Source organism: Corvus hawaiiensis, chromosome 8, assembly GCF_020740725.1.
Source record: "Corvus hawaiiensis isolate bCorHaw1 chromosome 8, bCorHaw1.pri.cur, whole genome shotgun sequence".
NCBI classification, from domain to species: Eukaryota; Metazoa; Chordata; class Aves; order Passeriformes; family Corvidae; genus Corvus; species Corvus hawaiiensis.
In genome coordinates, this window is record NC_063220.1 from 37,516,166 (window position 1) to 37,543,808 (window position 27,643).

The following is a 27,643-nucleotide window of genomic DNA, read 5'->3' on the forward strand; positions in this document are numbered from 1 at the left end:
GCTTTGCTTAGGCCACCAGGAGGAATTTCTCCACCAGGACGAATTTCTCACTCCTGCCACCGTCCTCCAGCAAACCCAAACCTCCTGTGGAGCCCAGGGGTGGAACAAGGCTGTGTCCCTTCTCCCAGCGTCTCTGCTGGGGAGAGCTGCAGCACCAGGGATGGATCAGGTGCAGAAGGCCCCGGCACAGAGCAAACCGGTGTCGGAATGGTCCCAGCCCTCCAACTGGGACCTGCCTGTGGTGCCCTGCGTTTATTTCGGGAAAGCTGGGCCCGGTGGGTGCTGTCTGAGGCAGCTATCTGGTCAAAGGCCTGCGGGGAGCCAGCAGATAGGGCGGGTTAACGTTTAACCCGCGGGACTGTAAAGCAGCCGGGGCTGCTGAACCTTTGGAGTTTGATATGATGATTAGGGAATAACCGCAGTGACACGTCGCAAACTCCCCACAATCAAGGAGACCTCTTTCCCGGGGGGTGATCTCCAAAATTGCTCAGGTAGGCGGCTGCTCGTGGCTCTGGGGTTTGGGGGAGTGGGACTGGCGGTCTGAAACGGGGCTGCTGGTGGGGTTGGGGAGGGGCAGCTCCATCGGGAGCTCCCACCCCAACAGTGCCAGCACCAAACTCTCACCCCGGAGCTGCCCCACACCAGCAGGGCTGGACTGAGGGGCCGGGACCCCCTGGTGGGCCCCACACAGCCCCACAGCCCTGGCTCTGAGTTTGGGATGAGCAGAGTGGGCACAGAAGGGTTCCCTGGGGGCCTCGGCGCGGTTTCTGCCTGGCAAAGCCATGGAAAGAGGGGGTTTTCTGCTTTTCCTCCTCGCCTGGAAAGCCAAGCCAGACAAAACAGAGGGGGAGGAGGGATTTTCCCTGCCATAATTCGACCTGGATTTGTTAAAGCACAACTTTCTGGGGCTTAATCATTAGAGATCTTTCCAGCCGACTCGGGATCCCTCCTTCTCTTTGCCAGAGACCGGTCTCCCTAGCGAAGGCAATCGCTGCTCCTAAAAACCCCTCTGTTTTCCCCAGTCCCTTCCACCTAGCAGGGACAGTTTCTGCTCAGCACAGGATGCTCCTCCCAGGCTCTTTCCCTCGGTGCAATAGGAGTTTTGGGCGGCAGCAGGCAGGGGAGGAAGGATGGTTTCAAAGTGTCCTGCACATGGGGATGCAGATTAAGAAGGAGGGAAGGAGGCTGGGCTCAGCATCACAGAGGGGCTTTCCGGCGGCATTTGTGTGCATTTGGGGACAGAGCTGCAAAAGCTGTGCCCAAGAGGAAAGGGATTCCAAAGGGAGAAGCTGATTCCCAAGCAAAAGGGGCTGAGCAAAAAATGCTTGCTCCAGGCTCATGTGTTGCAGTGCTTTCACACTGCTCCGAATTCCTCCTGCTTTCCTGCTAATGCCTGTGAGTTCCCACTTCGTGTGGAGCCACCTGAGCTGGAGAACAACCCCCCACCCTGGGAAGCCCAGGGACGAAAGCCTCGTGCTGCGTTGCTCAATCGGACTCCGTCCCTCAGCGTGTCACCCCAGCAAGGAGCTGGGGCAGCTCACAAGGCTTCCAGTTTTGGGGAAGAGAATGAAGAATTCTTGGTGTTTATGGATGTGTAGAAAAGAATATATATTGCTTGGAGCCTGGAGGGAGGAAAAAAATCCCCAAAACGTTGGTAAGCTAGAGGAAAATGGTTTCTCTAGTGACCGATTTGGGTTATTAGGGGAAAGAGTGAATATCATTATCCAGTCTTTCCAGAGGTGGTTATTCTTCAGGAGAAGCAGTTGATCTGAGGGGGCACTCAAAACAGCCTCAGTTAGATGTGTCCAAGTGGCTCAGCACAGTCAGGTGTGCACTGATCCCGTGGGATAAACGGGGGTTCATTATGTCCTTCCTGGAACCAGGAAGCAGCTTTCCCCAAAAAGGCTGCAGAGGGGCAGGCTCTGTCCTCAAACACCACCTGTGCTCCCCTCAGCAAAAATCCTGCCAGGGGAGACAACCCTTGGCTGAGGAAAGAGACTCTTCCTTTTCCAAACAACCCCAAAGTGAAGCAAAATTTTCCACATTTTGGGGGGTAAAAGCTTCTGGATTCATCTCGCTCCCGGACGGATGGAGCAAAGTCAGTGGATGTGCTGTAGTAGGCGTGAGGAAGCCATGTAGAAGTGGTCATGGAGAGGTGAAGTGGTGGCATAATAGGTTTGTTTCTTGTTGACGTGGGCTTGCAAGGCATAAAAGGACCTTTTCTTACCTTGGCACTTCCGAATTTTAGCAGAAACCTAACATAAATGAGAGTGGAGAGAGGAAAAGCAGACCCAGGGATACTCTGATTTCAGCTACAAGCAGAACCTTCCTTTTCTTGATGCTGTGACCATGATACCTTGGTGGTATTGTCAAAATTTCATCACAAATGGGGATGAAATAGGAAATACGGATAGTTTGCATCTCCAAAGGTGTTAATTTCAATTTAAACTTCTGAACAAAATGCAACTTGTTAGTGATAATCCATTTTAAGGGCAAATCCCCGAAATTGTTTGAATTCCAGAACCATTATTTCTATGAAGTGTGGCTGGGTTGATCCTTTTTTTTTAAAGCACTGCTGAAGGCACTGCCTGAATTTGCTGCAGTCATTCACATTTTCCATCAGCAGCCACGGAAGGGGGGTTTTCCCCCTGTGAGGGCGGATTTGCTAATTGATTCCTGGGTCGGGGAACAAAGAAGGAGAGAAAGTAATCGTGTTTCCTCTGGGTGACAGGAATTCTCCTCCCTTAAGGTAAAAAAATCTCCCAGCACACTAGCACTGCTGCAAGGACCGGGGCTGGTGCCTGGAATAAAGGGGAAAGGGCTGGAATGCCACCGGTTTCAGAAATAAAACATCCCCCCGTGATTTGTATCCTGGAAATAGTCCGGGTGCACTGATGGACATCAGGATGTGGCACCCGGGGACGTGGTTTGGTGGTGGGCCTGGCAGTGTTGAGTTAAATCATTGGACTCGATGATCTGAGAGGGCTTTTCCAACTTAAATGATTCTGTGATTCCATGATCTGGACCCTTGGGTGGCAGAGGTGGGAAAAGTGCCCTGTCCGAAAAAGTGTTTAGATGTCCTTGGGCCGAGGGAGGCAGGAGAGAAGGAGGGAGAGAAGAAGAGCTTGGAAAATTGCAGGGTGGAAAGCCTGTTTTCCTGGGCTTGGGATTTGTTGTGTTGGGATTCATGCCTCTTGAAAAAGAGAGGTGTTTGCTGTCTCCAGGCCGGAGAAACCCCACTGATAGGGGAAAGCTCTTTAGCTCATAAATGAGCTGTGAATGACGCTGGGCTGGTAATTAGTAGGTGTGAATTAACTGCTCAGAGTGGGGCGACCAAACCTGGGCGGTGCCTGGGGCTGTCCACGCGTGTGTCCAGTCCTGGCGTCCTCTGGAATCAGGAGTGGGGGCTTGCAGGGGCTGGAGCTACCCTGGGGTGGGGGTCTCCAGCTGGACCCCACTTCCAGCAGGACCAGCTCCACAGCTCCAGGTGAGTCGGGGCATCCCTGAGGATGGGCATCCTGCAGCTCTTCCATGCGAGGGGCTGTCTCCTTGGGTCAGGCCGGGCCTTCTCCAAAGGCAGGGATGTGTGGAAGCACCGGGCACGGATTAAAGCCAGATCCTCGTTAACAAACCCCCCCAGGGTCCGGGTTTTGCAGCAGGCTGTGTTTAGGACTTCATCGCAACCTTGAACGCTCCCTAATTCCAAGCGGATCGCTTCAGCATATCCTGGAGTGCAGCAGTGTCTAGACATGCTGGTCTGGAGCCTGCAGTCTTTGCAGGATGCCTTACGAGAAGAGCCCAGAGGAGCTCGGCTGTCTTATCTAATAAAGCAGAAGGCAGAGAGGGATATTGCTCCTGCTGGAAAAGCACCGGCCACGGAGATGCTCTGTTCCCATCCATCCGCCAGCCCCGAGGCTGGTGCTCACTGCTCGGCGTGAAAGCATCCCCGGGAGGGAGGGAGACCTTCCTGGAAATCCCTCCTCCCTGCAGGAGAGGATGCGTGGCCTTAAAGGATCCCCGAGCAAGTGCATCCAGAGCAGCAGCCGAGCAGGCATCCAGCCTGGCAGTGCTCAAGTCCAGCTCTAAGGGCTCAGAGAGAACCCCCCCCCCCCCACCCACCGAGAGCTGCAATTCCCGATGGAACCAGGATGCTCCAAAAGCAGAATATAAGGGGCCACACGTGCAGTGCGACAGAGCTTTCCCCTGTAGGGTGGATATAGGGTGTCTCTGCCCAGGCAGGGGAGGGTGCAGAACCAATCTGGATTTTAACCGGGGTTGTTTGGAACGCTCACTTTCTCCTTCTGAAGCAGGCTGGGAAAGGCTCCAAGTGGTTTCTGCACTATTAGCAGTGGGCTAATCCTGCCCCGTGCCTGCTGAACGCCAGCTCCGGAGGAGGCAGCAGGCGCAGACACAGACACACACACCACAAACATCGACAGGCTTTTGTTGCTGCCCTCAGAAGGGCGAAACAAACCAATAACTGGGCTCCAGCTGCTGCAGAAAACACTGGTTTGGGAATTAGAGATGGCAGGGAGCTGTGGCATTGGATAATCCATGTCCCAGCCCCTGCACGTTGGTACTAATTACAACACTGGAGAAGGGGAGAGCATGGGGAAAAAAAATAAAATAAAATCAGAAGAGCCTCACCAACCCCTGCATTAAACAGCCCCAAACCCTGGCAATGCAGAGGTGCCTCTATTTCCAAGTATTTGAGTCACAGTCTCTGGATCTCGGTGTGGCAGAGCCCGAGCAACACGAGGCTGAGATCCCCCAAACAGCCGGGCTCAGGCCCGTTTTTGGTGCTGGCAATAATCCTTTTTAAATCGAAAGCAGCTGTTTAAGTCTTCCAGGGCACAAAGGCTGAGGAGCTCAGGGCAGGTAATGTCCAAAGGTACAGTGGGCTGCCCCAAGCCTTGGCTCCTCCCTCAGTGAACCTCAAAAGCAGCATGTGCTGCTGAAAGGGGTTGGTGTTCAAAGCTGGGTACTGGAAAAGGCTTTTCCTGTTACTTGCACAGAATCGTGACTCAGAAAATCAGCTGTAACCAGACAGACTGCACTTCCCTGCCTGCATTTCCTTACCTGCAGTGCTCACCTTATGTGCAGGGGCATTGTTCAGGGCCTCCTCCCCAAAATCCGGCAGCAGCTCAGGGTGCAGGCACAGCAATCCACCTTCCTTCCACCTTCCCACTCCTCTGGATTTCCCTTCTGCCCAGCATCCCCCCCCAGCACCCCATCCCTCTGTGCTCCCAGGGTGCCCCGTCCCCCTCTCCCCCAGGCCGCCCCTCCCAGCCCCTTTTGGCCCTGTTTGCTCTCCAGGCAAGCCTGGGAGTTCCCACCTTTCCTTACCTCCACCTTCCCACAATAAAATGCGATTTTAGGCAATAACAACCATGTTGGATGACCCAATTTAGCGTTTTCCTGCATGAAGTCCTTGGTCCCACTGGCCTCCAGCTCTGGCTGCAAGGAGCTGAGGAGGGGCCTGGGTTTGCTCTGGCTGCTGTTCAGCATCAGCCTGAGGCTTCAAGCTCAGCCTTGCACCTTACAGACCCTGTTTGTCTGCCTGGAGCACACAGATGGATTTTGGACAAGCTCGGAGCTCAGCATTCAGGAAAAACAGGGAATCACCAGTAGTGAATCCGTCTTATAAATGTCCCTTTCCCAGTGTGTAGCCCAAGTCAGATTCAGATTTCAGTTTTACGATGTTTTCAGCCCAAACCCAAACCAAAGCAAACAATCTTGAATCAGCCATGACCTGAAACTGCAGCTCTGATTCAAAATGTGTGAACCCAAGGTTGTTCCAGCCCTGAGCTGAGCTAAGAGCTGAAGTTCTCCCATGTTCTTTATTTCCGAAAGTAAAATTAGGCCAAATTTGGAGCTAGGTCCTGCTTCTCACAGAGTGCTGAACATGGCTGGTACAAGGTTCCAGTGCCAGCATCACACGAGGCCTGAAGGACTCGTTGTTGTGTACTCAGTGCAGGATTAGGCATAATAATAATTATGTATTTTTTCCTCCTGAGACACCACCAAAAGGCTACAAATTCCCTCTGCACCTCCCCCGCATCTGACTGTGGGTTTAAATGCTGCTTATTTCCATTCAGCAAGGGGGATATTTCTGCTTTTTCCATGGTCTCTGCTGTTCTGTTTTGGGTTTATCTCCAAAATAACTGATTTAGGAAGAGCGACCCTGTAAACTTTCTCGGGAGGGTGGACTTTCTCCTCCCAGCCGTATTAATTGATTTAATTTATCTTAAATTTGATTGCAGTGAGCACCCCTAATTAACCTGATTTTTTGCTGATAATCACTCCCAATGGAATCAAATCACAAATCCGGGGATGGATTGACCGGCACACAGAAAGAAGCCGCCCTCCGTGCGTTAATTCAGCGAACGGGATATAATTTGATCCAGGTAGGAATTCATGGTCCCATCCTTTTGTGCAGTGCCCAGCTTCATCCTGAAGCTCCACTGGGGGAGTGAGCAGCGAATCCATGCTCCTGAATCACTCCTTGCTCGTTCCTTTTCCCTCTGTTTGTCTCTCATGCCTGTGCTGACCATCGCTGCGTTGTCTTTCACGGAGCAGGATCTTATTCCTCCAGGAATTTGTTGTTTGATGGGAAATTATGATAAAGGTGGGGGAAGAGCAACCCTGAGCACTGCTAAATGTTGGGAAAGGTCGGGATTGGTGTCTCAAAGCCAAAGAGAACTCACTGAGCAAAGTTTCAGAGGAGGGATGAGGTGGGAAGTCCGGGCACGTCACCTCATGTGCAGAGCCTTGCGCAGGTATGTGGGAGGCAAGTGCCTCACCTGCCCCAAGGTTTGCTCCCAGTTTGGGCTCCAAGGTCCCCAGGATCCAAACCACCCATGGTTAGGGCAGGTGGAGCCTGGGCGTGACCTTCAACCCCACCTGAGAAAGCCTTTCTTGGCTAACATGACCGAAACGAGCTCAGCCTTGGAGAGCACAGGGCACTGCCATGACTGGCCTTGCGTCCTGGAAAAAGGAACTGGAAACTCGGGATTTTAGGCAGGTGCAGGCCGTGAACTTTGCCTTGCTTTGCATAGCACTAGAGGGCACAACAGCCCCAAGCAAAACCTGAGATTCCTGGGAAAAAGCACATTCCAGGAGCAGGCCAGCAGCTGCGTTTGGTGCCCTTGAGGAGCCTTTCTGCTGTACCTGACCCGTAGGATAAGGGACTTCTCTGTGTCTTGGATTTACTGGGGCTTTCTTAGAGTCATAGGGGTTGGGAGGCTCCTTAAAGCCCTGCTCATTCCAGCCCCATGCCATGGGCAGGGACACCTTCCACTGGCCCAGGTTAATCCAAGCCCTGTCCAAGCTGGCCTTGGAATTATCCTGGTGTTCCGTTTTTCCTACTGTCACATCTGGCTATAGCTCACTCCTGAACCACAGATTTCAGCCCCCAGTCCCCCACAGGCTTCAACAGCTTTCTCTTCTCTTTCTCCTCTTCTTTAACTCCTCTCTCTTCTTCTTTCCTTCTCCATTCCAACCTTGCTATTTTATCTTTTTCTCTTCCCCCCCTCCTAATTTCCCTGTACCTTAGGGATCTTTCTTCCAACCTGTCTATGGGTGCCACCAAACATCTTCTTCCTCAGTGCACACCTGGCTCGTTCATCTTTGGGAAGTGGCTGATGTCCACTTGCCCTCCAGGCACCTTGTCAAGAAGGGTTTGTTGGGGTGCTGCCTTCCAGCCACTGCAACTTGAGGGAAGGCTTTACTTCTTGCTGTGCTCCCTCACACACCAGCTCAGACATAAATTCAAGTGTCCCCAGGACTCCATCACTGCTGAAAACATTGGAAAACCAGGAATGAGCGTGGATAATTCAGGGTGTGTTCTAGGCTCAAGAAAACGAAAAGGGTTTCTGGTATATTCCTACTTTCCCATAAGGATCCCTGTTTGTTTACGTTCCTCTTATATCAGCTGTACAAGGCATTCGCTTGCCCGGAATAATCCCAGAGTGGGAAGTGACTAAAGAAATGGTCAGGGAGCCAAAAATGGAAAAATTAATGGAGCCACGGCTCCTCTGGGAGCAGGGAATCACTGTAGGGAGAGGGAAGGAGAGATAAGGGAGGGAGGGAAGGAAGGCAGGAAGGCAGGAAGGAAGGAAGGAAACTAAGAAATACAGGAAATAGGATTAAAAATAGGAGAGGAGAACAGAGAGACATACTGAAGAGGAAATACTGACTGGTCTTCACATCTTTGGCTATTATTTGGGGCCAAGATTTGCTCTGTGCCAGAAGGAACTCCTGTGTGGGCCCGTGTCATCCTTGGACTGGATGAAAATCAAGACAAATGATCAATTTGGCAAACATTCCATTACCCAGCCCACAGCTGACACACAGCCCACAGAGATGCCCCTCCCAGAGCCAGGAGGATTTCCATTTTCCAGGGGGTTACCTGTCTGTACTTGGACTTTGGAAGTATGCCAGCCTTGGCAGCGGGACACTGCGTTATCCCGGTGAATCCCTGAGGAGCTGATGAGAAGGAGGGTGTTTGCCTCAAGGGTCATTCCCAGAGAAGGGGTTGGTTTGATCCACGTTTAAAAACCGACAGCTGAACCTTTCTTTTCTCTTCCTCCATGGCAGGAAAATGGGCAGAGGAAATACGGGGGACCACCACCAGGCTGGGATGGCCCTCCACCAGAGAGGGGCTGTGAGATCTTCATCGGGAAGCTGCCCCGAGACCTCTTTGAGGATGAGCTTATCCCTCTCTGTGAAAAGGTGGGACTTGGTGGCAGCTGCTGAGTTAGTGATGGTCAGAGCTGCATTTCAGGGCTGACCTGAGCTGATTCCAGGGCCAGGCTGGGCAGGGCTTGGAGCAATCTGGTCAGTGGAAGGCGTCCCTGCCCATGCAACTGGAACTGGGTGTGCTTTAGGATCCCAGTCCTCTCTAACCACTGCCGCCTTGCTGACAAATTGCTCTCACTTGGCAGATTGGCAAAATCTATGAGATGAGGATGATGATGGACTTCAATGGCAACAACAGGGGCTACGCCTTTGTGACCTTCTCCAATAAACAGGAGGCCAAGAATGCAATAAAGACACTCAATAATTATGAAATCAGGTAAGCATGGCAAACACCCTCACAGCAGCTTTAAATCACATGTATCTCTCTGTTTTGGCATGTAAGGGTATTTTTCCTGGCAGCCCAGAGCAAGGTTATTGAGATCCTTGAGTTTTGAGGGGAAGTCTCCTCCAGTCTCCCTGTGCAGGCACTGCTCAATAAAGTCAACATCTTTCACAGGAAATTTCTTCCTCACAAGAAAACAGCAAAAAAAATCTATCAGAACATTGGGAAAAAATATTCTGCTTTGGATCAAATTAACTTTCCCCTAACCAGTGCTGTTTATTATGTTCCCCCCAGGTTGTTTGTTGTTGATTTATTCTATTCACAGTCTCCCTCGTGACAGATTCTGTAGATATGTTCTGGGAGATGGAGCAATTGCAAAAGATGGTGAAATAGGATGGAAACCAACTGGCAAAACAGAGCCATTTCCTAATAGAAAGGAACATAAAAAGCCCTCATGTTAGTGACTAAAAATTGGGAACAAAACACCCAGCAATCAACAACAGATGGGCCCATCAGTATGTGTTGGTTGGATTTCAACCACACGAAATGTTTTTTGCCAGTTCAAAGTGGGATGAGTTGATGCCTTTGGTTTATCCCAAAAGGTTTTTAAGCATTCTGGCAATTGCACAGCTTTCATTTTTGCTCTTAAGAAAAATAGATGGGTGGTGAACTGCTTTGAGCAGCTCACAGGGCACACAGAGGGCTTGGAGATGTCATTTGCAGCAGAGGTTGGAAGGTCTTAGGGATCAGGCTTCATCCACCTCCAGCTCCTCCACTTCCTTCCCTGGTTCCAAAGACTCCTCTAAAGAAGTTTTGCACTTCTCCAGACCTGTAAGAGATAGTTTGACCCCATAGTGGTGAATAAAGGAAGTTTTTGCTTTGGGGTCTTCACAACAGCTGCCATCAGCAAGTCCCCAGATGGTGCCTCTCCATGACAAGGGGTTTTCTTTCCCCAGAACCTCAGTCAGGAGGTGAGTGGGAAGCCACAAGCCGCTGGTGAACACAAGAAGTCCTGGCTTACACTGGTGACAACACAGGGACCTGGGGTGGTGGGTGCAGTTGCCTGGTGGCAGCAAAAGGGAGAATCCCTGGAAGGAAAAGCAAAATTTGGCTTTGGTTTCTCCCTCAAACCCTTCATTTCAGCTGTGCTGCCTGGCTTTGGTGCCAGATTTAGCAGAGTGGCAGCTTTTGCGCCGAGCAAGGGCACTGGAATATCCCAAAGAACGGCTGGCACTGAAGCCTTGTGTTTGGCCTTGTGTTTTGGGCCAGAAGAGGGGCTTTGCCTTAACCTTCCCCTCTCTTGGCTCCTGACAAAGCAGCTCTGTTGTTCCAGGAACGGGAGGCTCCTGGGGGTGTGTGCCAGCGTGGACAACTGCCGCCTGTTCGTGGGGGGCATCCCCAAAACCAAGAAGAGGGAGGAAATCCTGGCAGAGATGAAGAAGGTCACGGACGGCGTCGTGGACGTCATCGTCTACCCCAGCGCAGCCGACAAAACCAAGAACAGGGGGTTTGCTTTCGTGGAGTACGAGAGCCACCGGGCAGCAGCCATGGCCAGGAGGAAGCTGCTCCCAGGTCAGCAGATGTGGGGAGGGGTGGCTTCAACGCAGGGGTCACCTCGTGCTGTGGTGACAACGTCTCCAGGGGAGCCAGGAATCCAAGGAAGTGAACGTGGCTGAGTTTTCTGCCCTCAGAGAGCAGTTTTCTGCCAGAGACACCCAGAGCCAGGAGGTTCCCCAACACAGCACGGGGTGCAGGGGGTGGGATTCGCTGCAGCTCCTGCTGCAGCACCACGCTGATGATCCATGCTCGTCATCAGGAGAGCTTTTTATAAATTTTTTTATTGAAAATCCAGCCAGATGGATTTAGCTGCGTGTATCCATTCAGCTCTGCTGTGGGGAGTGCTTTGTCCTGTGCTTGTCTTGGGTTAAACACAAAACACAGCCTCAGTTATGGCCCCTCAGGGAGAATCACTCAGGAAGGCATCTGAGAGCCAATTCAGGCTGGAGAATGGACTGAAAATGGATATTTTGGCAAAAAGAGCTTGGAGTGAGGAATTGCTTTAGAGGAAATCTCTGAAATTCAGCACTGGGGGACAGCCAAAGAGCGTTGTGAGGGAGAGAGGGGTTTAGCTGGTATTAGGTGAGGAAGTCACTTAACTTGAAGTGCATTTGCAGGGATTTCACCAATTTTCTCTTGTTTTCTTATGCTCCTGCACTGCCTTGTTGAGCACAGATCACTTGCTGGTGAAAGCATCCAGCAAACTTCAGGGTTTGAGATTTGTTCATAACCACCAACCTTCTTTCACCTGTTTTCTACAACAGCCCATGAAATATCCTGCACAATTGAAATGCTTTTTTTTCTTTTTTCTCACGGTGAAAAAAATGAAACATGATTTTGAGCAATGAATTCGCTTTGCTATTGGGAGATCTCTCATGCTGACAACTTTTCCTTTTATTCTGCATTTTCTGCTTCAGTTTAAGCATCTCCCTGATGGTGGGAGCACATTCTGTGCTTCAGCACAACTTTTCCATGGATTTTATGAGGAAAAGGAAGGCGGGAACAGGCAGAGCACTTAAAATCCTGAGCAAAGACAGCGAGACAGATGGAAGGAACTCAGAGCCCTGAGCGGATGTGTAATGCGTGAGGGACTTCCAAGTTAGGGGCATCTCAGTAAACAATTTAAGGAATTCCAAAGGTGTGAGCAGGAGCCAGGGTCTTCTGATGTCTCAAGCATATGGCAGGAACCAGAAAAAATTTCCAAGGCAGAGCCAAATGTGTCTCCAGCTGATGAGAGATTGAATATCATTATCAAGATGCTTCCTTTAAACTGAACCTCGCTGCTCTTCGACGGAGCTCTGTAGAGGAAATGCTCAAAAATGGAGAGTTTTTATAAAAAATTCAATTTTGTCCTGTCTCCTGGCTAAACAACAGGGTGGAGATAGCCTGGGTCTCAGCAAGAGGCACCAAGCTTAGCTCTTTGCTGCAGGTCAGCCAGGTCATTATGTACACCCTTGGAATGAGAACAGCAATTGAGAAAGGGGCACAGACCCATGAGCAGCCCTGCCTTTATCTCTGTCACTGACAGCTCAGATCTGTGCAGTGCTGAGAGCTGAACAGCAGCTCAGCCTCACTCCACAAATCCCAGCTCATTCACGAGGGATTCCGAGGGAGCAGCACCTTTCCATTTAGTTTGATCATTTACACTTCCAGTAAGCCTCCAAATTCTATCCTCACCCTCTCGTTTTGGAGCTCGACCCCTTCTTGAATGGGTTGTCCAAGCAGAGATGCCTTTTTAGATGTTTTGCAGGATTTTCTTTGTCTCCTCAGCTGCAAATGAGTGGTTTAGGTCACTTAAAGAATCACCAGCAAGCCCTGAGCAAAAGCAGGTTTAATATAAATTTGTGAGGGCACAAAAGGGTTTGATGGCAAGGGTCACTCTAATACCCACTATACAGATAAAGCAGACAAAGAAAAATCAGATTAAAGCAATTTAGAATGATTCACATGGAGGCCAGGGAGGCAAAAGGGTGAGGAGGGAAAAAATAAGGGACTCAAAGGGTTGAGTCCCGATAGAATAAATCCCCTCGCCAAACTCAGCCTCAGACTGGCTCAACAGTTTAGGTCTAAATAGTTTATTATTCCTAACAATATCTAATCATGCTTTATCATTCATAACAATATCTAATCAACTCAACACTAGCAGCTCTTAATAAACTGACTAATCTGACACCTCTAAAGCGATTCAGTAGAATTTTCTATAAGCGCAACAGAACCATAAATCTGACTTAACCAAAATTTAGCTCCATGACACGTCTAAAATGGCAGCCTCGGTAATACACACACCTGCAGACAGGAGGAAATATGGACCTGTGAAAATTCCCCTGGAGTTCAGGGAAAGTCTCCCATCAGGTGCCTTTGAATCTGGAGCTGAGCCTCGAGGAGTGGGGACACCAGCCCAACTCCATCATCAGCATTCAGCAATGTGATTTACTTGCTCTTTTCCTTCCCTGCCCCTCAGCAGCTCAGGCCAGTGCACACACAGCCCCTGGGTTTACCCTCCACACCCACACCCTGGTTTATGCCCCAGGACTTTTTGTGTCCCTCCTTTCTCCTGCTGCAGCTTCAGCTGAACGAATTCAAGCACACACAGAGACATCCTTGCTTTTGCTACTTTATTTCATCCCGCTGGCACTTCAGGATCCCTGTTCTGGTATCGAGGGAATGAAACTTTGGGGGCCAGAAGGGATTTTTATAAGTGCATTAAAACAGCTCCCTTTAGGGAGCACTCCAGGGAATGCAGGCTTTAAGTGAATTATTCCATATTTTCACTTCTTTCAGTTCCGGAGGCTCCCCAGGTATTTGCAGGAGGACATTCCGAGTGTGACCATCTGCTTTTGGGAGGGAGCTGATGCAGCAGCAGTGCTTTGGGCTAGGAAGGCTTTTTTTTTTGGTCTCATTTGTAGAATTGGGCCTGTTGTGCTGTGCAATAGAGCATGAGCAGGAGGAGAGGAAGCAGAGCCCCCAGCACTGACCCTGCCCATTCCCTTGCAGGAAGGATCCAGCTGTGGGGACACCCCATCGCCGTGGACTGGGCAGAGCCGGAGGTGGAGGTGGATGAGGACACCATGTCCTCAGTGAAAATCCTCTATGTGAGGAACCTCATGCTCTCCACCACCGAGGAGACCATAGAGAAGGAGTTCAACAACATCAAACCAGGTAGGAGCCCATGGGTGCCGTGCCTCCGAAATAGGTGCTGCAAATGGAAAATATTTCTGCGTTCCTGAAACGCCAAAAGAAATGAAAATAGCTGTTTGTCTGCTGTGAAATGCCACAAAAACTGTCATCAGTCTGAAGGCTCCCACCCAAAATGCCATCCCCTTAAGGGCTGCTTAATTCCCAGCTACAGCCACTATGAAGGAGGATGGCTGGCAGCTGGAAGAGACCCAAAGTGCTGCATGGGGATGCCCTGTGCCATCCAAATGCTTTGGACTCATTCAGTCTTTCTTAAAAAGAGTTGGTGAAGCAGCTGGGTGACTTCAGCATTCTTCTGTGGCAAGGGATGGTGATAAAAGTGGAGTGCTTTAACACAAATCCTTTTTATCTGATCTATCTAAATTCTGAATGCATTTTCATACATCCCCCCCAGTCCTCGTGTAAATTGGTGAATAATTAGTGCTTTACATTTAATTCGATATTCCTTTGTGGCATATCTTACATGCACTTAGGGTGAGATTTTTCAAAAAAACCAAGGGGATTAGTTGGGAATAAAAATCCTGCTGGCTTTCAAAGGAGATTTTACTTCTGAGTTGCTCCAGCTTTAGGAAATTCCACCCAAAACCAACAAAGTAAAAATAACCCGTTTCTGCAGCTCTGCAAGCCACGCAGTCCATTAGGCATTAGAGACTGATGCTTGGCAATGTGAAATCTCCTTTCATCTCATTCCTGTTAACTTCCTTCTATTAATTTTTTAAAATACACTGCAGAGCTTCATTTTTCTTCCACTAACTTCTCATTTCTGCCCTGCATGTGCCTTTTTCTGGACTAGGCTGCAATGCAAAGGTCTTCACGAGGTTTCCTTGTGTCCTTCCGGCATTTCTGGCTCATACTTTTAGCCACCATTGAGTTGTTGCAAACCCCATTTTACCCCTAAGTTAAATTTATGTTATCCCACTCTCTGAACTGTTTCCTTCTTTTATTTACCCAGTTTTGCTCCCGAGCTTTGAACAAGCTCACACTCCCCAGAAACACATTTGCGGCCTTTTGACACTTTGGTAACAGTCATCTGTTTTGCTCCTGAGAAGTTTTCCACTAGAACAACAGAAGTTCTGCATCATCTTTCGTTTTCCCTTTATCATTTCAGTGTTCCTGTTGGAATTTTTTAATTTTTTTTTTTTAATGGACAGCTTTTATTTTGGTGGCTGAAATCAGGAATGGGTGCATTAGAGCAGCAAAACTTTCAGCTTTGGGGAGAGAGAATGCAGTTAAAGTTTCATTGAGACCAAAAAAGGCAGCAAGGATCTGAAATGATTTATTGCCCTGCCTTGGTTCTCTGCTTCACTCATCGAGCCACATTTCAGCGCCACTTTCCTGAGATTACCTTGGATCCAGGGCATTAAGAAGGTGTTTTGACATCAACAAGTCATCTAATAAAAAATGATCCAGAGGTCTCCATGCCACAGCAATTGCCACATCCCTGAGGGTTCCACAGACAGGACCAGGAATGCTGCTTGGGCTCCTCAAGCTGGGCTCTAGTACGAGTATCAGCCCTTAAATCTGTGCCAAATTCCCAGCCTGATGACTTCTGTAGAGCTGTCTCACTGGAAAGCCCTGCCCTTGCTCCCTGGGGATCCCAACAAAATTCCTCCTGCCTGGTAGAGCTCCCTGCAGGAAGACTGTGCTCTCCTGGTGTGCTGGAGGGACAGTGCTCCCTCTGTGATATCCCATGGATGGGCTCTCCTTGGAGCCGACCCACGGCTGGGTACCACATTGCTTTGCCCAGCAGAGGCAGAAGCAGGGAAGAGCAGAATTTTTGGCTCAGGATTGGTGTCCTGGAATGCTCTCCAGGAGGCAGAAGGGGGATATTCAAAGCGCAGCAAGTTGGTTAAAGCTTCCACAAAGCATCAGCATGTAACTCCCAGAACTTCAGGCTTGGAAAATCACCCTCTGTCCCTGAAGGACACAAAGTGCTGCTTTACCATCCCTGTGTCGTTCCAAGACGTGCAGCCTGCTCGGGTTATAGGCTGGGACAGGCTCATTTCGCCCTCTGCAGCTCCTAATGACTCCCCCCGAACACCAAAGAAATTCATTTTCTTCTGCATTTTTCCTAAGTAAGTGCTTTTTGTGGCAACATGACATTTCCCTGTGCACCTGTTCAGCTTTAGGAGGTAAGAAGCCAACAGAAGGGTTGTTCAGCATCCCTTAGCCACATTTCCAAAGGATATTTTGGGGATTTTACAGGAGGCTGGGCTGGCTGATGTTGTGCTTCCCAAGCCACAGGAGCAGAGAAGATGAAGAATTAAAGAAATGGCTGAAGGCTGGGCCATAGGGAACAGGACTGGTGGGGTTATTCTGGAGACAGACTCCTCAGTGCAGAGTTCCTGGCAGCAGAGCAGCTGGCAAGGGAGAGGGAAAACCGTGGAGGATGGACTTAGAAAAGAAGAACAAGAAGCCATTTACATTTGAATTTCTTCGGGTAAATTTGGTGTAGGAAAGATTCAGGCTGGAAGAAAGATTCTCCAGCCCAAGCCCGCTCCCAGCAGGGCCAACCCTCAGGTGCAGAGTCTGACTGGGGCCATTTCCAGGTGAATTGGGGCATCCAGGGAAGCCCTGCTGACATGGGAAAGGCTGTTTCCTAGGGAGAGCCTGCTTCTTGGGGAGAGAGCTGCTGCCCCATCAGTCCCAGCCCATTCCAGTGCCCTGGGCTGCTCTGTCCTGGGCAGGGCTGGCTGTTCATTCCTCCTGAGCATTCTGAGCTGGTGTTTACAATAAAAGCCTCCTCATGGTATGGCAGAAGCATCAGCATCCCTGCAGCTGCCTCCAATGCATGTACAAAAGCAGGGAGATGGGGATCACATGGGGATGTTCCCACAGCTGGTGCATGGTCTGTCACAGAACAGAGATGCAAGACCAAAAGAAAGGTTTGGACAGGAGAAAACCTCTCCACTTTAATGGGAAACTTACTGGTGTCTGATCCCAAAACCTTCTAGTTTGCCTTGAAATGCTACAACCTCTCTATATTGATTTTCCTGTGGAATATACATCCAAAGAGGTAAGGGGACACTGACCTCTTTTTCTTCTACTCTTGCTCAGCCTTTGCTCTCCAGGGGCTCACAACCTGACAGAACTGCTCTTTCAGGTCTCTGTTTTCTGACTAATCCCCATTTCCCACTAATATTCCAATGTTTTCCACAGGTGCAGTGGAGAGAGTAAAGAAAATTAGAGATTACGCCTTTGTGCACTTTAATAAAAGAGAACACGCAGTGGAGGCCATGAAAGCCTTGAATGGGAAGGTAACGCTGCTGTAAATGTTAATTTCTGGGGCTTGGGTGCAGTATTTTATACAAAGCCACCTGCTTTATTAGCTCCGTACCCTCCCAGAGGTGTTATCCCGATTTTCTCTTTGCTGGTTGCTTTTATGCTCCTGAATTTGTTTTTCAGCAGCTCTGTTGTACACAAACGATTCATTTTGGCTCCTTGTATTTGTGCTAAGTGTTTGCCCGGCTCTAGCTCACTGCTCAGACAGAAAAAAAGCAGGAAAAGCTGAAAGAAGAGCTAGGAAAGGAGGGGTTGCCATCCCCCCTGGCTCACACTCACATCCTTGTTCCAGACTGCCAACAAAAACACTGGCAGGGCAGCGTGTGAATAGCAAACTGGGACAAACGAGGTCAGCCCAAACATCTGCTCCAAACTGAGATGAGGATTTGCGAGGAGGCTGCTGAATTTAGCCCTTCTCGCACTGCATGTAATTCACTGTAGAGCCAGAGCTGTTCCCAAAGAGGTGTTAACCCCACTCCTATTTTTAGTGCCGCTGCTGTTCTTGGGAGCACGCGGAATCTCGCCGGCTTACGAGCTGCTTTGCGGGGAAGCGAAGCCTTTTGAAGGCTTTGCTGAAGGAGCCTCTCCCAGCTGGGGCCAGGGCTGGGCGCTCTCAGGTTAAACTTTCACCCAGCCAGTGCCACCTTCCACCCGTGTGAGGGAGATTTGGGGCTTTCTTGGGGTGGTTTCCTCCATCTTCCCATCCCATTAGGGCGTGGGGGCAGTTGCTCCACAGGTGGGAATTCCATGGAGCGCTTTGGCCACTTACCCCTGTGCTTGTGCCGTGCTGTCTCCTCGCCGCGAAGGTGCTGGACGGGTCCCCGATCGAGGTGACGCTGGCCAAGCCGGTGGACAAGGACAGCTACGTGAGGTACACGCGCGGCACGGGCGGCAGGGCGCCGGTGCTGCAGGGGGACTACACCTACACCCTGGGCCACCTGTACGACCCCGCCGCCGCCTACCTGGGCGCCCCGGTCTTCTACGCACCCCAGGCCTACGCGGCCATCCCCAACCTGCACTTCCCCACCGCCAAGGGGCTCGGCACCAGGAGCATCCTCCGGCCCCCCTCCATCCGAGGTAATTCCCCTCGCGCCCACGCTCGGCCAAGCATCCCCTCCAGGGAGCCAGCGGCTGCTCCCAGGCGTGTGCCGGTGACATTGGCTTTGCCCCAGCTCCTGGATCCCTCTCGGAAAGGGATGGAAAACACGGGGTTTAAGCTCTGTCTTTCCCAAAGGCAATATTCCAGCTGAAAAAAAATAACCATTGTCCTGGAGAGAACTTCCAGATTGCTCTCAGTCCAGTGTAAATAACCCACGAATCCTCCTGGTTTTGCCCCAGCAGGGAAGACCAAATAAAACACTTTTCCTTTCCCCCCTTCAGAGCCAGCTCCCACAACCAGCTGTCACCACCACCACTCTGTTTCCTCTTTGCTTTGAAGGTTGCAGGGAAAATTTTACCAGTCCTGGTGTTTTGTGACCCAAAGCTATGGAGTTTCCCAAGGAGGGCACGTTGACCTGCTGCGGTGTAGGGAAGCAGCGCTGAAACCAAGCAAGCCATTGTGTGCTCTGGGAGGTGGAGGCCTGTTTTGGGGGATTGTTAACTTTAATAATAATTAATTCAATTAATTCAATCTATGTATAAAAGAGTATTTCTGGAAACTCTTGGGTCACCGTGCCTGGGGCCAAATCAAATCCCCACACTCAGGCACCCCCAAATTAAACGTCAATGCAGACATCATTTGGTACATGCAGACATAAGTTTGGGGCTAGCAAAGAAATAACTTTGTCATATGATCTTCCTTACAAAGATGATGCCTTGTGTCCCCAGGCCCAGTCCCACAGCAGGCTGGGACCCTGTGTGGCACCCTGGTAGGCCTGGCAAGGATCATGGTGGCCAATTTTTCTCCCTTCACCAGGAAGGAGACAAGGCAGCAGGAATACCCCTTGTTGCTCAAGTTTTTCCCCACACAGGTGAACCAGCTCTTCTGAAGGTTGCATTAGGAAAGGAGAGGATGTGATAACCCCCCACCCGTCTCTTGCCTCATTTTCTCCCCCAGACTCCCAAGTAGGGTTCCCTGAGGAAAAAATGGAAGCGTAATGGGGGACAACCAAAAAGGATTTTTGTTCATATAGGGATGAAATTGTGTAAGCCACGAATTCAAGAAGGTGAAATTACACTGGTGGGTAACAAAAGATGCCAGCTGTCCCTCTCTGCCTTCCAGCTACAAAGCTGGGTAAAAAGCTGTCCTGAAATCAAAACTGCCCGGAGAAGATGGAAAATGGGCAGAAAGAAGCAGTTTCTCCCCAAAACCCCTCACCTATCCAAGAACGGGTGTCAGTGTCGAACCTGTGTTATTCCACCACCAGGCTGTGGGGCCTCCTGCCCGCCTGCTTCCCAATCCCAGCAAGCGGGGCTAACTTTTCCATTTCAGCAAGAATCAGGGTCCTTCTTCCCGTGATTTGATTCAGTTTAATGCCTTCTTACATTCCTAGAAATTTACATGAATGTACCTGTAGGGGCTGCGGGCGTCCGAGGCCTGGGAGGCCGCGGCTACCTGGTGTACCCGGGCCTGGGGCGTGGATACCACCTCAAGGGAGACAAGAGGGGAGAGGAAAAGCTCTACGACCTCCTGCCAGGGATGGAGCTCACCCCCATGAACCACGTCACGCTAAAGCCCCAAGGGATCAAACTCGCCCCTCAGGTACGTGCCCCAGAAAGAGCGTCCATGGCCCAAGGGTTGTGTTGGGAAAACGGGCCCCTCGTTGAATCTGCGCCAGGGCCTGGTAAATAAATCCATCCTTGTGTCTCAAAGGACATGAAAAAATGAGCAGTAGCGGTTGCATCTTGCAATATCCAGCTGCCTTGCCCACTCTCATGGAATCAGGGAATGGTTGGGGTCGGAGGAGACCTTTAGGGTCATCACTGGCCTCGGAGGAGAGTTGTCATAAACGCCTTAATCCAGTTCTGGCTGTTGCGCCATAAAAGCACCGCGGGTAAAGGAATTCCCACCCACGATGGGTTTGATACAAAAAATGCATCACCTGGGGCTTCACCAAGGGACAGTGCACATGTATGGAAAAATAATGCACATTTGCAAATCGTTTATGGGGAAAGAGGTGTTGACATAACCCAGCCTAGCGCAGAGACTCTGCTGGCTCAGGGGGGCTTTGCATTTGGTTGTGCATGTTGATGCAGATGGATGGATGAGGGCTGAGGGGAAATCCAGAATAAATTCCCTGAGTTTCTGAATGTCCAGCTCTGACAGTAGCTCTTTTCCCCTTATATTGTCCAGAGCAACACGAGAAACCAACTCCACACTGACTTTTGGAGCCTTTTAACATTTCAATTGCCACAGCATCCAGTTTGCCAAAGTTTATGAAAACATCCATGTTTTCTCCCAGAAAACTGGATAGAGGGATTTTTTTCCCTCCTGCAGAAGTCCCCTTACTCTATTTTGTCAGAGAATCACAGAATCACTGAATGGTTTGGGTTGGAAGGGACCTTAAAGCTCACCCAGTTCCAGCTCATGCCATGGGCTGGGACACCTTCCACTAGAGGTGTGAAATCCCTGGAATGGTTCTGCAGGGCCTTAGGGCAGGTGAAATTCATTTTTATAAAACGGAGCTATAAAGGAGTCGGGGCAGCAAGGAACGAGTGTTGGCACAGTGAGAAAATGAACTATCGTAATTGAGAACTGAACTACATGATGAAGCATTTCACACTGCAAGACACTGAGCTGCAGCTGCAGCTGTGGTGGCAAAATTAAAAGCAGCCCTGAGGTTTCGATTTTACATTTTAATTTTAAATCCATTGAAGCCTAAGCTGTAAATGAGGTAGACCACAGCAAGACTTCAGGGTGACCTCATTGTGGCCTTCCAGTGCCTGAAGGGGCTGCAAGAAAGATGGAGAGAGACTTATGGAGAGAGACTTTGCAAGGGCCTGGAGTGACAGGACACAGGGAATGGCTTCCCAGTGCCAGAGGGCAGGGATAGATGGGATATTGGGAAGGAATTCTTGACTGTGAGGGTGGGCAGGCCCTGGCACGGGTTTTTCAGAGAAGCTGGGGCTGCCCCTGGATCCCTGGCAGTGTCCAAGGCCAGGTCAGAGCAACCTGGTTTAATGGGACAGCACAAAGGCAGTGGGTTAAAAACCCTGGGATCCAAAGCCAAAGCAGGAGTGTTTCTGTACAGCAATTCCCAATTACCAGAGGATCAGCTGTGCTAAGGCTGAGGGCAACGTGGTTCAGCCTTTCAAAAGCTGCAATCGCCTGTTGAAGCCCATGGAATTAATTGGATGGAAACACACCCTTTTTTCTTCTTCAAAAGAAGCCTATTTGGACTTGTCGTGCTCTGTAACCCACTAAGCCAGAGAGGCAGCAGAGCAGAGAAGATGAATGCAACCCGAGTTTCTTTAGTCCTCTGAAACAGAAGTCCGTGAGACAGAGTTCCTGAGGAGGATTCAAAGAAAACCACACTGAAATAATCCAGCCAGCAAAAGGACAGAGATGCCCAATTGAACAGGGAATAATTTCAGGAATTAGATGGATCTTGAAGTATGAAGTGTTTAGATGAGTCTTACACTTCAAGGTGGATGCAGTATCCTGTCCACCACTCATTTTGTATTTTTTGCTAAGCTTTGAGGAACCTGCCAGGACTCCCTGAAAGCCCTCTGAGGGAAGGCAGCTGCTCGGCACAGGAGCTGGAGCTGGGTGAGGAGGCTTCTGCACAGCAACTAACCCCAGCACAAATCCCTTTTTTTTTTTCCCTTCTAGGTCTTAGAAGAAATCTGCCAGAAAAACAACTGGGGACAGCCTGTGTACCAGCTGCACTCTGCCATCGGTCAGGATCAAAGACAGCTCTTCCTCTACAAAATCACCATCCCTGCCCTCGCCAGCCAGAACCCCACCATGTACGTCATTTTTGGAAGGTTTCTGAGGCTTAGGCTTTATTTTTTTAAATTCTCTTTTAGCTAACAGCTGTCCTCAAAGTCACAATTGCACAGGTCTCCATTTCCTTTTATTTTAAGAAATATTTATTAAATATGCTTTAGAATATTGATTAAATGGGCAGATTTATATATTACATATGTTTGTATAATTATATATATAAATACTTCTTAAAAAAAGTATAGGGAGAAAAACCTCCACAAACCATAATTAACTGCTGACTGCTGTGCTTGGTGCTCTCTCTGCTGGTGCAAACACTACAGAAAGCCAGACACAATCAGGCAAAAGGGTGCTTTTATTGTACAAAACGAAAGCAAATGATAGCCCTTGTGGGGAAATTAAGGAACATGCTGATATTTCAGCTCCAAATATGATTCTAAACACTTCTGACCTAAACCACTGTTTGCTGGGTATTGTAAAGAAAAAACCCAGCCTGGGCATTGTAAAGAAAAAGTGCAGCAGGGGTTGTTTTTGGATTGCAAAAGCACAACAAACTCTGCAAGGACATCGTGTCCAAACCGAGAGCCGGGGTCGATGACCTCGGCGAGGAACCAGAGCGCTCGGGGAGGAGCAGCCCTGTTAATGCACCGGCACAGGGAAGCAATGCTTCCATTTGCTGAGCGGGACGATGCCAGCTCTGAGTGGATCACAGCATCTCGCAGGAAAGCCCTGGGGAAAGCAAAGCCAGCTCACTTTGTGCTGTCCTCACAGACACCCCTTCACGCCGCCCAAGCTCAGCGCCTACATCGATGAGGCCAAGACCTACGCGGCAGAGTACACCCTGCAGACCCTGGGCATCCCCGTGGAGGGGGCAGAGGTGCCACCTGCAGCGCCACCTTTTCCAGGTATGGGCAGGTCTGTACAGCAAAGGGATCCTGCAATGTCGTTTTGCCTGCTGCTTCCTTGTGGGTGTGAAGAATGAAGCAGGTTTTGGCCACCGAGGGCCAGCCTGGTTGTGCTCCCACAGAGTGGCTCGTGTTACTTGTGTGTCTGGCATCTTTATCAGAGAATTCCAGACTGGTTGGGGTTGGAAGAGACCCTAAAAGTCACATAATTCCACCCCCTGCCATGGGCAGGGACACCTTCCTCTCTTCCAGGGTGCTCCAAGCCCCATCCAAGCCCCTGGCACTTCCAGGGATCCAGGGGCAGCCACAGCTTCTCTGGGCACCCAGATCCTATAAAGGATTTTATCTCTATACCAGGACTGCCCAGATTTTTGTGTCCATGCCCCAGAGCAACTCAGGCTGGGAGCACTGGGTTGCGGGGCTCTGCTCCAACCCCAACCCCTCAGGTCAGTGCCCCAGGTGGGACTGTGTCCAGGGGAGTTGGAGCAGTGTCCAAGGGCAGGGAATGCCGACATCCAGAGGCCCATCCCGGCTCCACACCTCCCCTCCCCTCCTCCCAGTTTGTGAATGCCTCCTTCAACTGGGAGCCCCAGAAACTACGCAGGATGCAAAGCTGGCGTCCCCAGTGCCACATCTGGGGTGAGTCCCCTCCCTGGCCCTGATGCCACCGGGGTGGAGGAGATCCTCGTCCCTGCAAGGACACAAGGCTGATGAATTCACGGGCCCTCCGTCCTCCCCCAGCACCCCCAGCTCCTCCTGAACCAACACGTACGGTTTCATCTGCCAAAAAAATGACGCAGCCATGAAAGTTTGGATGTGATCCCAGCTCTCACACCCCCGTGGAAGGTTTTTCTCCCACTTTGAGAATTCATACTCACTAGCTCTTGCAACAGCCTGAAACTGCTTGGGAAGTCATGGAAAACACAGGAATTACATTTGCTGTGCTCTACAGCATGACGGTAGCTCCGATGGAGAGGCAGCACCACGTGCCAAGCTGCACATGAGAAATGCATTAGTCAGTACTACTGAGTTGTTTGGAGTGTCTCAAGGATGGATTAAAAAAAATTAAAAATAAAAAATCTATCCGGCTTCCTGCCACAGGAGTCCGCAAAAGCCACAGAAAAATCAATTTGTCTGGGCTTGTGCAGCTTCCGCAGCGTGGAAACCAAATGGGCTCTTTATTGAATCCAGCCCCCACTTACTGCTTAATTAGCATCTCTCCTTTTCTTTCATCCACCCTTATTTATTTGTCTCGGGAGCTTGGCAAATGGACACGCACTGAAGTTGCTGCTTGCAGCACGCACTGGTCCTCGGTCAGGGCTTGCTAAAGCTCGGCTCAGGCCGTGCCCAGGTCGCAGCTCATTTCTCTCCTGATGGTGGCAGATGTGCCTTAAGTCCCAGATTTCTCAACTCCTGCTTGAAACGTTGCATCTGGCTTTGCTGGTGCAAAGAAAATACTCTGGACAGCCACAATATTCAAACTGTAAGGAATTCCTCATGTTTTTCCCCAAAGTGACACCTCTGGTGAGGCAACGTGTGCTCCCTGTCGCCCGGTATTTCCATTCCCCCACCAAGAGGACCTTGGCTCTGGCTGACATTGAGCTGATCCCATTGCCCACCTGGTCAGACAGGATCCTGGGAGATGCAGTTTGGCAGCGGAGCCTGGTCCAGCAGATCCGATGGATAGCCCAGCTGCTCTTCCCAAATTTAGGCTTTGTCTTGACTCCCGATTCTTTTACAACAAAACACTGCGGTCTGGTTGACGAGCTGCTATGGCCTGCCTTCAGAGGAGCCAGCCCCAAATGATGCTGCTTTCCCAGTGATTCATTCTCAAACAGCAACATTTACATCTTCCCATGGAAAATCTGGAAGTGTTGAAACCACATTTTCCATTAGAAACCGATGGGAAAAAAAATAAAAAATCCTGTCTACTAAATATTTTCTCCCTGCTGTTGCCTTGAGGGGGTTTCCCTACCATGGCTGTCCTAAACTGTCTGTATGTTGGCTGTGAAGGGATCAGAGCTATATTTTCTCCATGAATCCTGCCCAAATCTCCCCTATTTTAGGTTGTTTGCTTGCCCTCCTCATGCCATACAGGGGGGGATATGTCCAGAGCACCATTAGCTCAGAAATAACCAAAACCTGAGGAAAAAATATTCAGCAGAGAGGGGCGTGTTTCCAGCACCGCGCTTAACAAATCAGGGGTGAGGAAATGCTTCCATTTTCCTGTGAATCATTTAATTTATTTACATTATTCCCACTAACAAACTCACTGCTGCCCGAGTCATTCCCATCAAAAGTTGTCCCATCAAAACTTTCCAGGCGATGGTGAGCTTGGAACGGATTTTCACTGGGAATGGACAAGTCACTGATCCGTGGGTTTTCCTTCTCTTTTTTCCTTCAGGATACACCATTGCTAATGCAGCTGCCACTGTCACAGCCACTCAGCTCAAGCAGGCAGTGACAATGGGACAAGATTTGGCCACGTACGCCACCTATGAAGCCTATCCTGCCTTCGCTGTCGCCACGCGGAGCGACGGCTACGGAGCCTTTTAACCAAATTCCCTAAAACCCAGCACAGGAAGAAAGGAAAAGCAAACCAATCTGAGTCTGGTAATTCTTACACCCTCACGATTTTAAGCTAATCTGTGGCCTAAGGTTAATTTTAGTCAGAGTTTCAGTCTTGTATGTCTTTAGGTTTGTTAACGGGATTATTAAGCGGGGGGTGGGGGGGAGGAGAAATTAGAAAAAATCATGCAAAAATCAGATTTTCACACTGGAAAGCAAAAGCTCAGCCCAGGAAATGAGAGGTTCTCAGGTGTATATGTATATTTATATATCTATATATTTATACACCTATTGTGTGTGTGTTTACAAGCAACAACCTGTGCTGAAAACAGCTGGTCCCGTGGCTGTTGTGGTCCTGTGACCAGGACTGGGGAAGATGGGGTGGCCCAGCAAACCCCTCCGTGCATCAGGAATTCTCCTCCATCCAGCCAGCCCAAAGTTTCCCTGGCCAGGCAGAGCAGAGGTGCCCCTTGGCCACAGGTTTGCCTCTCCCTGCCCCTGATCCCCCCGTGCCACCAGCACGGGGCATCTCAAGGCTCTTTGAAATTCCTCCTGGCACAGCCAAGGCAAAAAAACATTTATCCTAAACATTTCTGCTCAGCCTCAGAGGCTAATTTTTAACAGGTTTCCATGCTAATTTTATTTTTAAAGCAGGGCACAAGAATTCAGCAGAGTTTTCCCTCTTACTTTGCTCCCTCCCAGCCATATCCAGAAATCGGCCAATCCCGGTGTATTTCTGTGCATTTCCCATCGAATGGCACATTCGCTGAAAAATAGGGAAACTTTTACGCCTGAGGAGCAGAAAAGTGCAATTCATTAAGGCCAATTCTCTACTTAATTAGAGCATGAGAGCTCACAGCCATGGCCCAGTAATAGCAGGCACCTTGAATAAAATTCTATCCAAAGAACATTTTCCCGGGTTGGAAAGAGCCCTGCACATTAAATCAAGGCTGCTGCCTGCTCTGATTCCAGCAAAAATTAATTTAGTGGACAAGGGTTCACACCAGCAGTAAAGGCACCTCTTCTTTTGGAGAGCAGCAGAGTTGGTGTTGTGTTTGAACCCTGTGGGGATGCTGGGAGCACCCTTTGGTGTGCAGCAGGGGGGCATTACCCATTTATTTTTGCCACAGGATCGAGGCAGGGGTAATGATGGAGATACAGGAGGAATCCAGTGCTGGATAACTACAGCATTAATCCTGTGTCATAAATCCTCTGCAGTGATGCACACTAAGGAAACCTGACTTTCTTCAGTCTAGGACCAAAAAAACCCTTTTGGGAGGAAGAATTTGCAGCTGGGTCGACGACACCCAGCAGATCCAGCCCCAGATTTTTCACCTGGTCTAGATGCTGTGATGTGGCAGAGCAAAAGCCATTGCCAGGGGAGCTTTTCCTGTGCATGGCCTGAGCTGTGCAAAGCACGAGGGTCTGTGCCAAGGTGGTGGCTGCAGGAGCCCAGTGTTTCCTCTCCTGACTCAATTTCCCCCGGAGTGGAACAAACCCCATAAGCTGTACAGTCTGAGGTCCCATTAGACCCCTCCTATTTATGAAGTAGCTCGTTAGGGTGACCCTAAAGGTATTACAAGCCCTCTGTGGCTGCTGCTGGCCATGTTTGGCTTCGCAGCAAAGGACAAACCCGGTCCCAGAGGGCCAAATAACCGAGAGTGTTACGGATTTCGCGGCTTTGGTTTTTTTTCTCTTCTGTCTCTAAGTGGTGTTTGCCAACGAGGAACGTAGCCAGGAGTGTCTCTCAAACCGTTGGCAGGAAGTGTTTCTCACTTTCCACGTTCAGTAAGTTTAGTCTGCTTTTTCAGCTATTTATATAAGTTCAGAAAGATGTCAAAGCAAAGGGCAAGAAGCAGTATTAAAAATGTGTGCATGAAGCACTTATTTTTGTACGAGTAGTACAAGGTTTGTATAGAGTTTTAACACTGTGAAGTGTAACGAAAAATCACAATTTCCATTTACTGGAGGACAATCGTGTGTGTTTAAAGGGAATTAAGGGAAAAATGGCATCTCAATCATCCGTTACAAATTAGAACCAGGACTAAATTCTGTGAAGCAACTCTGTGATTTTAGAGTAATCCGAGGACATTCACTGGACTTTGAAATACCATTAAAACTTTTTAAACACAAGCCTCAGTCCTTTTATACATCTGTGGTAAACAGGAG

The 27,643-nt window shown here is 49.8% G+C and overlaps 1 protein-coding gene across 3 annotated transcripts; it reads left to right on the forward strand.

Moving 5' to 3' along the window:
- Positions 1-402: 402 nt before the first annotated feature.
- A1CF (APOBEC1 complementation factor) lies at positions 403-27,607 on the forward strand. 3 transcript variants are annotated; one of them, XM_048312040.1, is made up of 12 exons: positions 403-491; positions 6,264-6,407; positions 8,599-8,733; positions 8,946-9,076; positions 10,416-10,654; positions 13,634-13,798; positions 16,994-17,091; positions 17,923-18,193; positions 19,609-19,817; positions 21,888-22,024; positions 22,773-22,906; positions 25,311-27,607. In XM_048312040.1, the coding sequence occupies exons 2-12, from the start codon at positions 6,309-6,311 to the stop codon at positions 25,460-25,462; spliced, it is 1,770 nt and encodes a 589-aa protein (XP_048167997.1). In that variant the 5' UTR covers positions 403-491; positions 6,264-6,308; the 3' UTR covers positions 25,463-27,607. The 3 variants fall into 3 exon arrangements, with proteins under 3 accessions (XP_048167997.1, XP_048167998.1, XP_048167999.1); XM_048312041.1 differs by having other exon boundaries at positions 19,633-19,817; XM_048312042.1 differs by lacking the exon at positions 6,264-6,407 and having other exon boundaries at positions 411-491.
- Positions 27,608-27,643: the final 36 nt, after the last annotated feature.

Coding starts and splice junctions, on each gene's coding strand:
- A1CF (XM_048312040.1), top strand. CDS start 6,309: ATGGAATCAAATCACAAATCCGGGGATGGATTGACCGGCACACAGAAA. Junction 9,077..10,415: donor CTCAATAATTATGAAATCAG/GTAAGCATGGCA, acceptor CTGTTGTTCCAG/GAACGGGAGGCTCCTGGGGG. Junction 22,907..25,310: donor TGCAGCGCCACCTTTTCCAG/GTATGGGCAGGT, acceptor TTTTTCCTTCAG/GATACACCATTGCTAATGCA.